Source organism: Rhinatrema bivittatum, chromosome 3 (assembly GCF_901001135.1).
Source record: "Rhinatrema bivittatum chromosome 3, aRhiBiv1.1, whole genome shotgun sequence".
NCBI lineage: Eukaryota > Metazoa > Chordata > Amphibia > Gymnophiona > Rhinatrematidae > Rhinatrema > Rhinatrema bivittatum.
The window spans coordinates 68097526-68110545 of record NC_042617.1 but is presented as its reverse complement, the minus strand read 5'-3'; the positions used below and the strand labels follow the sequence as shown (position 1 = coordinate 68110545).

Genomic DNA, 13020 nt, shown 5'->3' with positions numbered 1-13020 from the left:
TCAGAAGCAAGGAACCATAGAGTCAGCACTAGTTTCATATAGCTAAAGTCCTTTGTTTATTTTATTCTAAGTCAGAAGTACCAAATATTATAATTGTATATAGATCATAATGGATATATGTAAGCTACAAATTAATAAATGAAGAGTTAAGACCTTGAGTTCACTGCTCTTATGCATCAACTTCTAAACTACCACTGAGAAGATACGTAAACCAAGACTCTTTCCAGTGCAAGATATCATACTCACCTTGATTTCTTCTTTGACAGTGGGATTACGCAAGTTTAAATCTGGCTGTTCTTTACGAAACTGGTGAAAGTAGCATTGCTTTCTTACATCATCATATTGCCATGAAGAGTTGCCATATACACTGACCTGTTCATATATAAAATAAAGCATGACTTCATTAGCAGCCAGCGATATACATACAAAAGTCAACCAGCAGGCCACAGTAGGTGACTTGCCACTGATTATATTTAAGAATATAAAAAAGTCCTGCCTCCTCTCTTTGGGAGCTTCATTGAGCCATGCTAGTAGTCTGTGCAAGATGGCATGTCATCTCCCCTTTTTGGTTCTCTACTGCTCCTGGTAGATGAGCATATCAGTTTTCATACTAATCCATTTTTTTTTTAATTCTACATCTCTCTATCTCTTGCTGTTACCTACCATGGGTGTCAGAATGGAGTGGGCCACCAGAACTATGGCCCTACCAAAATCTGGCCTTTCCTGCAGAATCGTAGCGGAAAATCCAGGATCGGGTTGGGCAAGCAGCAACATTCAGTGGCAGGAGGAGGAGAGCAGTGGAGAATCAGTCATATTCTCCACTTCAGCAGCTCTGAGTCTGATTGCTGCTTTGAACTGCATGGCTACCTGTACAGTTGACCGGTTCAAAGAATCAGTCAGACCAGGCAGCGGAGGAGGAGAAGGATATGGTCCGAAGCACCACTGCTTTCCTCCTCCTGCAGTTGGTCAACATGGGAAAGGGACTGTAGAGGGGAGAGTGGGGTGGGGTCAGGGGAAGAGAGACAGAGCGGGAGGGGTGTGGGGCAGGGGGGACAAAGGGAGACTGGTCTGGGGCAGGGGGGATAGAGAAAGGGGGTAATGAGGGGACAGACCTTGGCTCGGTTGGTCTACTCACTGTCTCAGTAAAGAATTTGTATCTTGTTTATAAACATTTAGGTTGATTTTCAAAGCCATTTAAATAGATAATTTATTAGTTATCAGTCTATATGACAAGTTTTGGAATATTCAACCACTTATCCAGCTAAATTATAGCTGGATAAGTCATCATCCAGCTATAATTTATCCAGATAAAAGAGGCGTTCTGGGGGCATTCCTGGCTGTAACTTACTTATCCGGCTAGCTTAGCTAATTTTTAATTGTAAACGCCTAAGTTAAGTCAGATAGCTTTAGACTGGTTTCAGAGCAGGTCTAAAGTTATTCAGTTTTGCTTGGCTGGATAAGGTGCTACTTAAACAAATAAAAGATGTCTGACTAAGCAGCGTTAACATTAAAAAAAAAAAAAAGAAACATAAAAAGGGCCAGCAGCCCAATCTCTTCCTTCCCCCCTCAAAACATCAGGGCGTGCACCCTCCACCTCCCTCTTACATATTAAAAAAGTACCACAGTTTGCAGATCAGTCCTCCCTTCCCCGATTCTCTGACGTTATTGCCCCCCCCCCACCCCCCAGACCTCACCTACCCACCCCACAGTGCCAATGGGTCATGCACAGCCCCTCCCCCCTATTGCTTTAGATTCCCTACCGGGAGTGAGGGACACGCTTCCAGCACTGCTCTGTCAAAGGGCGTGCTAAAGGCGTAAGTTTAGCTCCTAGCTTATGCTTCTGGTGCTGCCCCTGACAGAGCACACTGGATGCGCGTCCCTCGCTCTCAGCAGAGAATTTGATGATTCCAGGGGGGATGAGGAGGGGGACATGACACATCAGCACTGCGTGTGGGTAGGGGTCTATGGGGGGGGGAAGGTCCAATTTGCATATGTTCAGAGAACTGGGGAAGGGGGGGGGGGGTCCGACCTGGAAAACAGGGGACTGTTTGAATACATAAGAGGGGTTTGAGGCTGGAGGGTGCATGGCCCAATAGGACCCTTTTATCTTTCTCAGTTTTTAAAACTTTTGACAGCACTACTTAACTGGATATCCAGTTACCTAGCAAGTTTTCTGGCTACACAAGGTCAAATAACTTAAAAACCTTCCTGGTTATACTCAAACATAGTCGGTTAGGTGTTTAATTATCCAGCTACATGTATCTGGAGAAATTATTTTGCTGAATAGACAGAATAAGTTATCTGGCTACCTTTAGCTGCATAACTTGTCTAGTACCCAATTTACTGAATACGAATCTGATTAAAACTATGGGCAGACTAAGCTTATCCAATATTGACTTATGTCAATGATGATCCCTTCACACACACATTTAGGATAATTTTCAAAAGGATTTATGCGCATAAAGGTAGCATACGTCATAGCAATTTTGAAAAGCTCACTTATGCACTTAAAGATGAATTTTCAAAACTTGAGTGCATAAAAATCAGCATATACATGTGTAAATAGCATATACTCACGTATATGCTGTGCTATAAACCTCAAAATACAGACATAAGAGTCCGTGAGTAAATCTGTGTGTGATAAAGGGACAAGCCAGAGGCATTCTGGGACAGGGCCAATACTTATACATGTATAAGTTGCTATTTTATAAGCAATTTGCGCCTGCAGATTTGGCAGCTTACTCTCGTATATTTGCACCTACTCTATATCTGGAGTAGGTGATCGTAAACTTCTTAAAAGTAAAATGCTGACTGGGTTGAGTGTCTGGGTGAAATGGAGGGAGATGAGGCTGAAGAGCTAGGAGGGTCTCAATGACCTGCAGATGGAGTGGGTGACTTGGTAAAACTGGTAATTTTATTGCCTTCGCATGTTAGAAGATCTCCCAACTTACAAGCATAAAACCAAACTTATGGGGAGGGGGGGTAAAGGCATGTAAATTATGCAAGTAAAATCTCCACGCATATATTTTTAAAGTTAGACAGATATAAAAAAATACACAAGTGTAGTAGTTGTGCGCTACCTATCCAGATAAATTCCCATTTATCTAGCTAAGTAGCGGCATTTATCCAGACAAGTTCCAGTTTATCCTGCTAAATAGAAGCAAATCTACTGTTTAGCCCAATTAGTTTTAAAAGCTAAGTCAGATAGCCAGATAAGTAGCTTTATTTGAGACTTATCTGTCTATCTTACTTATTTGAATAAATAATACTTTTCAAAGTTATCCGGTTATCTGACTTTGCCAGATAAGTAGTACTCTTAAGGTTTAACTGGCTAAGTAATGGCTTTGCCACTACATATTTGGTTAAGTGCCGCTACTTAAACGGATAAATTGCACCTTATCCAGATAAGTGCAATATGTATTCACGCAGATTTTTTTTTTACATGCATGTACATGTTGCAGGGTACATTTGCAAGTATTTTATACTTGCTTATTTCATACACGTGTAAGTTTTAAAATACAGGAGATTTTCATGCATCCAATAAACACACGCAATACATAGGCATGTCCGCAGCTGTTTGAAAGTTAGAATCCCTAAATAAACGTATGTGCGTAAAACCTATTAACAATTCAATAGCATATATCGTAGCAATTTTGAAAACCCTACTTATACAAGTAAATGTACTTTGTGTGTAAAGCCCAGTTTTAAATACATAAATCCTTTTGAAAATTACCCCCCCCCCCTAAGCCTTTACTCACATTCTGTCTTTATGGGAAAAGACTGTGAAGAATCAGGCCCTTAATGGAATATATTTAAAGAAGTTTCATATTTAACTTTATAAAAGTGGTCTATCTTTTAATGCTAAATAATTTTAAAGGTGCTTTTGAATCACAAAAACATAAAATATGATGGCATCAATAATTCATTCCCCCATCTCTTTATTCTGCCTGCTCCCTTAGTGATGTTCACTGTGCTAAAGGTCTTAGTATTATCTGTAAAGAGACAACTTTCCCTACTAAACCCCTCCATGAAGACATTGATCAGATCCAAGCTTAGGAACAAATCATCATGCACTCATCACTGTTCGGAGAAAACTTCATTTACCATTGCTTTCTGTTGTCTGTCCCTCAACCAATATCTAATTCCGTGAATCACCTCTGTGCCCACCCTTGGACTACTCAGTTTATTTATGAGCCTGTATGGGACAGTATTCAAAAGCTTTGCTGAAATAGAGGCATAATCACATTGAGTGCATCCCTCTGAACCAGGTCTCTAGTCACCCAATCAAAAAAGTTGATTGGATCTGATTAACATAAGCTCTCTCTGGTAACACCTTGCTGCCTCAAGTCCTGCAGTCCTCTAGATTTGTTACTTTACTCTCCTTCCATTTATTTATTTATTTAAAAATGTTTCTATACTGCTTTTACAAACAAGGTTTAGTCAAAATGGGGTACAAAAGATACAAATCATAAAAATAACATAACAAAAAATTACACAAATCTTATAATAAAATAAAAATACAATAAAACAAGTTAATAAATTATTAAATCCTAACAAAAACAAGGTAAGTGCCATCTTCTACATTATAGCAGTATGAGGGGAAAACTGAAAAATGGATGGTTATGTGATGTGTAAAGTGGTTAATGTTTATTTGAAGTAATTTTAGTAGACTCTCCATAAACCTTCCCACCACGATAATCAGACTAACCATCCTGTAGTTCCCAGCCTCTAATAAGCAAAAAAATGTAAATGCCCCACCTTTCCATTTGAAGATCACTTAGGCTCAAGTGCCCATCTGCCTGGATATCTGAAACACTTTGTCTATTTGTAAGCATCATATTCAGTATCAACCCTTCCCTCCTCTGTTTAATCAATGTGGTGAGGTTCATCAGAGCCTCCAAAGGGATTAGTGTGACACCAAATTTATTCTTCTGAGTCACAATGCAACACCAGAAGGAAAGGTTTCCTGTATATGGTAATCACTCCTCCATTCCAAGCCTTACAGACATTCTATGTTGCTGATTTTAATCAAACTGGTAATGAAAATAAAGAGTACGGTATATCTTTTTTCAAATATCTTAAATGGTCACTCATGTCTTTAAATGAAAGATTGCTTTATAAAACATACAAGATAAATAATTACCCAGTTGTTAGGAGGGGTGACTTCACCATTTGTAAATGTACAGTCCTGCCAAATGTAGTAATCTGTGTATTTTCCAGTTCGATTCCGGCTTAACTGAAACCAATTGTGTTTATCACTTGTATGGTTGGGTATCAAATCCATCACCAGTTTTAAACCTGACAAAGCAAAGGTATTAAAGATTAGAATGAATGATGTCAAACAACTAGTTATATGTTTTAGAATTTAGACTGAATATTTTCTACCCCACTTCCAGTACATCCCCTGATTCTTAGGTGATACCTTAAGCTAGAAGATGGCTAGGAGAAAATCCTACCCTAAGAACATAAGAAATTGCCATGCTGGGTCAGACCAAGGGTCCATCAAGCCCAGCATCCTGTTTCCAACAGAGGCCAAACCAGGCCACAAGAACCTGGCAATTACCCAAACACCAAGAAGATCCCATGCTACTGATGCAATTAATACTCCAACTTGAACATGCAAGGGAATGTTTGCTCGGTGGTGATCTTGTACGGGGGTTATTCAATGAGGGTAACCGATTTGCAGTTATCCTCTCATGAACCTCCGTCTATTATTCTTTTATTAAGTTGAACAATATCTCACGAACTTTTTTTAAATTTTCAATTTTTCTAAAAATCCCTTCTCCCCTGCTGCTTTTCCGCCACCACTAATGTCTTGTTTCATACTTATCGGGACGTCGCCTCTGCAGTGTTTTATGGGTGCGGGGCTGCTTGTCCGACACGGGCCATGTTTCGGCACGGTGTGCCTGCTTCAGGGACTATGGGAGAGCGCTGTGTCCGATACTGGGTTCACAGCATGTAGGGAAACCTTTAATATATACAAGGGTTAATCCTAAACAGCAAAACCTTCTGCATACTTTATCTCATATTCAATAATAATGCTTGAATTAAGACCCACCTTGCCATTGAAAACTTACTTGTATGTAGCTTCTTTCTGTCTCACGGGCGACGCCTCTTATGCTTGTCTGGGCATCGGAACTGTTCTGACTCTTTATATATACCTGCCTGGAAGACCTACCTCCTCCTCTTTTTCAGACCGAGGCTGTCTCAGATGTATGCTAATTCACCTAATAATGTTATGGGCCATAGCGGACCTGACAGGGAACTATGTCTGCGGGGTATTGGGTTTCTACCTCATAAGGCGGACCTGGTGGGGAACTGGTGCTCGACACGTCCGCTATTGCTGCGTTCGATTTTTTCTATTTGAAGGCGGCGTAAATTAGACTGTGGGCGTTTTCCGGGCGGGGCTAGCTTCTTATGATAGTTGCAAATTTAATGAAGGGCGTTTTTCAGGGCGGGGCTGACAGCCGCGCCTGTCTGAAAATTAATAACTTTCCCATGTTTCTTACTGATCTGCCTATTTTTAAAAATTAATCCCAACAATTATTCAATTTATAATGCTACTTTAACACTTTCAACGGTCCGATGTGCAATTCATGGTGGTAGTGCTCGATCTTTCCAATGTTTCACTTGCCGGCGCCAACAGACCCGCACACAACCTGCTTATGGTGAATCTTGTATTCCTTGGTGGAAGGCGGACCTAGTTGTGAACTAGTTCTTGCCACGTCCGCTGAAACTGCTAAGGCTTTTTTCTCTTTTGTCTTTATTGTCAATTTCTACTGTGGTGTTAAATAGTTGCAAATTTGATGAAGGGCGTTTTTCGGGGCGGGGCTGACAGCCGCGCTTGTCTGAAAATTAATGACTTTCCCATGTCTCTTAATAAAGACAAAAGAGAAAAAAGCCTTAGCAGTTTCAGCGGACGTGGCAAGAACTAGTTCACAACTAGGTCCGCCTTCCACCATGGAATACAAGATTCACCATAAGCAGGTTGTGTGCGGGTCTGTTGGCGCCGGCAAGTGAAACATTGGAAAGATCGAGCACTACCACCATGAATTGCACATCGGACCGTTGAAAGTGTTAAAGTAGCATTATAAATTGAATAATTGTTGGGATTAATTTTTAAAAATAGGCAGATCAGTAAGAAACATGGGAAAGTTATTAATTTTCAGACAGGCGCGGCTGTCAGCCCCGCCCTGAAAAACGCCCTTCATTAAATTTGCAACTATCATAAGAAGCTAGCCCCGCCCGGAAAACGCCCACAGTCTAATTTACGCCGCCTTCAAATAGAAAAAATCGAACGCAGCAATAGCGGACGTGTCGAGCACCAGTTCCCCACCAGGTCCACCTTATGAGGTAGAAACCCAATACCCCGCAGACATAGTTCCCTGTCAGGTCCGCTATGGCCCATAACATTATTAGGTGAATTAGCATACATCTGAGACAGCCTCGGTCTGAAAAAGAGGAGGAGGTAGGTCTTCCAGGCAGGTATATATAAAGAGTCAGAACAGTTCCGACGCCCAGACAAGCATAAGAGGCGTCGCCCGTGAGACAGAAAGAAGCTACATACAAGTAAGTTTTCAATGGCAAGGTGGGTCTTAATTCAAGCATTATTATTGAATATGAGATAAAGTATGCAGAAGGTTTTGCTGTTTAGGATTAACCCTTGTATATATTAAAGGTTTCCCTACATGCTGTGAACCCAGTATCGGACACAGCGCTCTCCCATAGTCCCTGAAGCAGGCACACCGTGCCGAAACATGGCCCGTGTCGGACAAGCAGCCCCGCACCCATAAAACACTGCAGAGGCGACGTCCCGATAAGTATGAAACAAGACATTAGTGGTGGCGGAAAAGCAGCAGGGGAGAAGGGATTTTTAGAAAAATTGAAAATTTAAAAAAAAGTTCGTGAGATATTGTTCAACTTAATAAAAGAATAATAGACGGAGGTTCATGAGAGGATAACTGCAAATCGGTTACCCTCATTGAATAACCCCCGTACAAGATCACCACCGAGCAAACATTCCCTTGCATGTTCAAGTTGGAGTATTTTTGAGAAGGGAAAGAGGTTGGTTAGTGACTGATGCAATTAATAGCAGTGGCTTTTCCCTAAGTAAACGATCAATAGCAGTTAATGGACTTCTCCTCCAAGAACTTATCCAAACCTTTCTTAAACCCACCTACACTAACTGCACTAACCACATCCTCTGGCAACTAATTCCAGAGCTTAATTGTGCGTTGAGTGAAAAAGAATTTTCTCTGATTATTCTTAAATGTGCTACTTGCTAACTTCATGGAATGCCCCCTAGTCCTTCTGTTTGGATAATACACTGGCTACTCATTTTTTGTACTTTCCAACATTGTCATTGTGATTGTTAAGGTAAAGCATATTTTTTGTTTCAACATTTTTTGTGTTCATTATTGTTGTAACATACTTAGGTCTGCTTGAAAGTGATTGTGCCATGATGGCCAAGCGTTGAAACCAAATGTATTAGCATTCATGCCACAGGAGTGCACAGTCTGCAACTGATCCATGTTTAACTTATCAATACTTATTTGCATAAGGGTCACTTTATTTTTGTGCTATATTTGTTAACATTAAGGTGTTCATTTATTTTAATTTTTTTGTGAATGATCAATAAAGATTTCTGTTTTAATAAATACCACATCAACAATACTAGTGCTCTTTTGTCCATTCCTTTGGAATGTTTTTCTGCTTATTTATTGAGCACCTGATATGATTACATATTTTATGGTCTTTTGTGTGTGTCTCTCTCTCTATGTGTGTGTATATATACACACACACACATATATATATATATATATATATATACACATATATACACACATATATATATATATATATATACACACATATATATACACACACACACACATATACACATCAGGTGATACCTTTGATTGGATCAATGTAACACACTACCTGACTAGCTTTCAAGAGTCAAAACTCCCTGACCTGAAGAAGAGAATTTTAGTTCTTGAAAGCCAGTCAAGAAATGCATTAAGTCAGTCCAATCAAAATACATCACCTTATACTTTTATTTTTATATGTTAACCTTTATTTCTTTTCTACATATCTTTTTTATTAGCATTTAAATCACATACTTAAATTAACACCAAAGCAGCAGTGAGCTATAAAAAAGAAAATTACATAACCAAGAGAAAAACAAAAAAAACATAGCATATTCTATCACATTCCTAATCCCCATGATAAAAAAAATACAAGTGTGTGTGAGTGAAACCATTTGATGTTATTTCAAAAGTGTTGCCCATGCCAGGAGTATCTTTACTCTCAAGGCCTAACCATGAATTCTGCAGAGCAGCACTGTCACTAAGTCACTGAACAGATGCCAAAAGACAATATGGCATTATGCATGCTTTTTGAATTTCCAATGTTTATAGCAGTTGTCACTCCTGCCTACCTTTATCATGTATGGCAGTAAGTAAATTTTCAAAGTCTCTCATGCTTCCAAAAATGGGATCAATACTTTTATAGTCTTCAACAGCATAGTGGTAATCTTTAATTGAAGATTTGAAGAATGGAGCAATCCAGAGAGTTTTTATGTTTAGATACGAGATATGATCCAGTTTTTCTTGAATACCTATTTGAAATAAAAGCTTCTTAGCAAGAGAGAAATAATCAGATGACATTTGTATAGATAGTATACTAATATTTATAAGGTGTAATTTAATTTGGCATGATATAGCCTCCCCTTAATCCCAAATATTTTTAATATGGTTATGAGTACAAATTGCTTTATAAAAAAAGTTAAGAAAACTGGGGGTAAAAATAACAGTAAAGAATTGTATTGGGAACATTGTGATATTGAACCAAATTTTATATTTATCTTACCATTGTTATTTATTTACATTTATATGTCACCAATGTTGAGGCTCTAGGCAATTCCCAATGTTACATACATAATATTAAAAATAAAACTAACAAATAATCAACAAAATCAGTATAACAAAGCAGACTTTAGGCCTAGGAATCCCATGTGAAGACAGAAAATAGGTTACAAAAAAGCCCACCTGTGGTTACAACCTAATGAACTCCACTCGTGATTGAATACTAGCATCAAGGGTGGTGTATGATTATATGGTCCATCTCTCATAACCAAGTTGAGCTTTCAATCATTGAGCTTTGAAAAAAAGTTTAAAAATACAATATTTAAGATGTCTATATTCAGCCGCTACCCAGCTAGTAAAGTTAGCCAGATAAATTTATCCGGCTAACTTTGCAAGAAAATTCAGTGGCATGGGTGCCCCACTAAATAAATCTGGCTTTGTTATAATTACTCAGATAAGTTTATCTGGCTAACTTTAGGAGTGGTTTTTGGTAGTCCTAAAGTTATCCGGTGGATGCTGTCATTTGCAGAATAAAGAAGACAAGAAAAGGACCTACCTGGCCAGCCCTCTGGCCTCAGGACCTGGGCCTGACCCTTTTATCGAGATAATGTTGAAAATTGGCATTTATCCAGTAAACTAGCACTGCCCTGGCATGCTTCCACTCTACCCTCACATTAGCTGGTTAACTATAAAAAGTTATCAATCTTGCAGCCGGTAAGTGTGGCAGGATTTTAAAATCCTGTCACTTGTCCCACTAAGTCTTAACCAGACAAAAAGTGCTGAATATGAACCTCTTAGTTGTATTTCTGAACAGATAGAGTTTATTTTTCTTATAACAATTTTAATTAAATGTGATGTATTGAGTACTAAAATTTTAAGTTAGAGTAATAGGTATTTAAAAAAATGGAAAGCTCAAAATGTAATTAGAGATATAATACTTTCATTCTCATTTCATTTATTTATATACCATACATACCAAACTTACAAAGCAGATCAAGGCTGCTCACATCAAAATATCACAAAATACATAAAAACAGATTAAAGCCTCCATATCCAACCTCCCTCCACACCATCTATTAATACTCAATCTTCCCTAACCCCCTAATAGAACTGACATCTCGTCATCTACAATTTTTGCTGTTCAATTTCCTTTACTGCCAGCAGTAAAATTACTCCTCATTGCCTAAAAAGCCTCTCTGCATCTACAGTTTTTGCCACTCTGTTTCCATGACTGCCACCAATAAAAATAACTCCTCATTGTCTATAAAGCCAAGTTTTCACTTTCTTACTAAATAATCTCCCCATTACCAAGAAATTTCTCACTTGGAAGGAGGGTATATAAAACCTCAAAATAAACAAACAAACATACTACATTCTCTTACTATTCTTTACTTTACGCAATTCTCTCCATGAAGGTACTTGTAGGAGGTTTTTTATTTCTTGACCAAAGCTTCCTTAGTGGAATGTACATTTTTGGCAACTGAGGCAGATAACCTTTCCTTTCATAGCCTTGAAAAACTAAGGTCATGATCTTAATCCTAATGCATTCTCTCACCGGGAGCCAGTGCAACTGATACAGCAAAGGGCCAGTGCTCACCCTTCCTTGGGCACCCATAATCAACCTTAGCTGTCATTAGTGTGGTAGCTCAATCATGTCCATTCTCCCCATTGTATTTCTCTTTGCACTAGGACATATAATCAGACTTATCTTAAATCTGGAGGCTAAAAAGAGTTTCAGGTGTGTCCCCAAGATGAAACCCCCTGCAAATATGCTACAGTAAAAATATAGAGCAGCAAGATGATCGTTTGAAAAGGAGTTTAAACAAACAGCGACACACAGCATTTTTATCTGTGAAAAATACTACGTTGATTTGAACTTTCAAGCCTTTATTTTGTTCTGCATCTTATGATTTTCTCATAACTGAAAAGTGTCTCTTGAATTGAGAAGTTTGGAAACCAAACTTGATCGCTAAGATGGTAACTTTCAAACTGGCGCAAGGGCGCACATTTGTGCATATGCATTGGCCCACGCCTTGGGATATGGCCATTTTATAACAACATTCGTACATGCATGAGTGCATGTTATAAAATAGTCTGGCTGTGCGCATATGTGCAGCCAGATTTTAAGTGGGTGCAAATCCCGCTTCTACCATGAAAGTCAGGGGATTTTTTTAAAAGCAGCACACGCCAATGCCATTGTACCAGTTAAACCATTCACCCCTAGTTAAGGGGTTAATCCTCCAATCCCCTCTAGTTTAATGGCCTTCACTCCCCCCAGTTAGCCCAGACCCTTAAAACCCTGCAGCTCTGCCTGTTTTTCTTTATTTTATTACTTACACCTCCTCTATAGAAGAAGTAAACTTATGCAGCAGGGGATCTGGGCATGTGCCCAGGTGGCGCAAGTATTGCCCAGGCCCTGCCCAGACCACACCCACACCCTGCCCCTTTTTGAAAATTTTGGAGACGTGCATGCTGTGGGAGATACATGCATATCCAGGTGACTTAAAATCCACTCGTCATGCGTGAGCCTGACTTATTCGCATACTGTGTGTGTATGTTTGTGTCAAAGATGCCAGCAATGGGAAATACATATCTCACAGGAGGGAACGGTGATGGACAGCATATTATGTCGCCTAAAATCACAGGTTTGGACAATATTGTTTCTGGCATTCATTATTCTCTGCTAAGGGAAGAAAATTTGGTAATATATATTTTATGACGACATTCTATAAAAATATACTTGATAAAATAAGAACATAAATGCTATTCTTGGTCAGACCAATATCCATTGAGCTCAGTGTCCCTTCTTCGACAGTACCCAGTCCAGATTGCAAGTACCCGGCAGATCCCAAAAAGTAGAGCTATATCCTGTTACTCCCAGAGATAGCAACAGTTTTCTTTTGTATATCTGGCTAATAATGTTTTAAGGACTTTTCCTCCAGGAACACATCCAAATCACTTGTAATCCCTGCTATGATAGTTGCATTGACCTTAATGATGTCATCATGCTATTTCCTGTTATATTCTAAAGCATAAAAAAGTCAAAATCCTGAACTTCAGGAAACCAGTACTAGCAGGATAGGAAGTTCTTTTTGAAGTAGAACAGTAGGCTAAACTAAATGAAGCTATGGTAAGGGCAACAAGTTATCAAGTG

At 39.1% G+C, this 13020-nt stretch overlaps 1 protein-coding gene across 1 annotated transcript in view; it reads right to left on the bottom strand.

The window, feature by feature from the left end:
* The window catches only part of SLC3A1 (solute carrier family 3 member 1), a 72899-nt gene that overhangs the window by 43955 nt on the left and 15924 nt on the right, over positions 1-13020 (bottom strand). Inside the window, exons 2-4 of the mRNA XM_029593338.1 lie at positions 9440-9619; positions 5144-5298; positions 247-372 (exon numbers count right to left, since the gene is read on the bottom strand). Coding sequence (XP_029449198.1) covers positions 247-372; positions 5144-5298; positions 9440-9619 — 461 coding nt within the window. The remainder of the gene's footprint in view (positions 1-246; positions 373-5143; positions 5299-9439; positions 9620-13020) is intronic.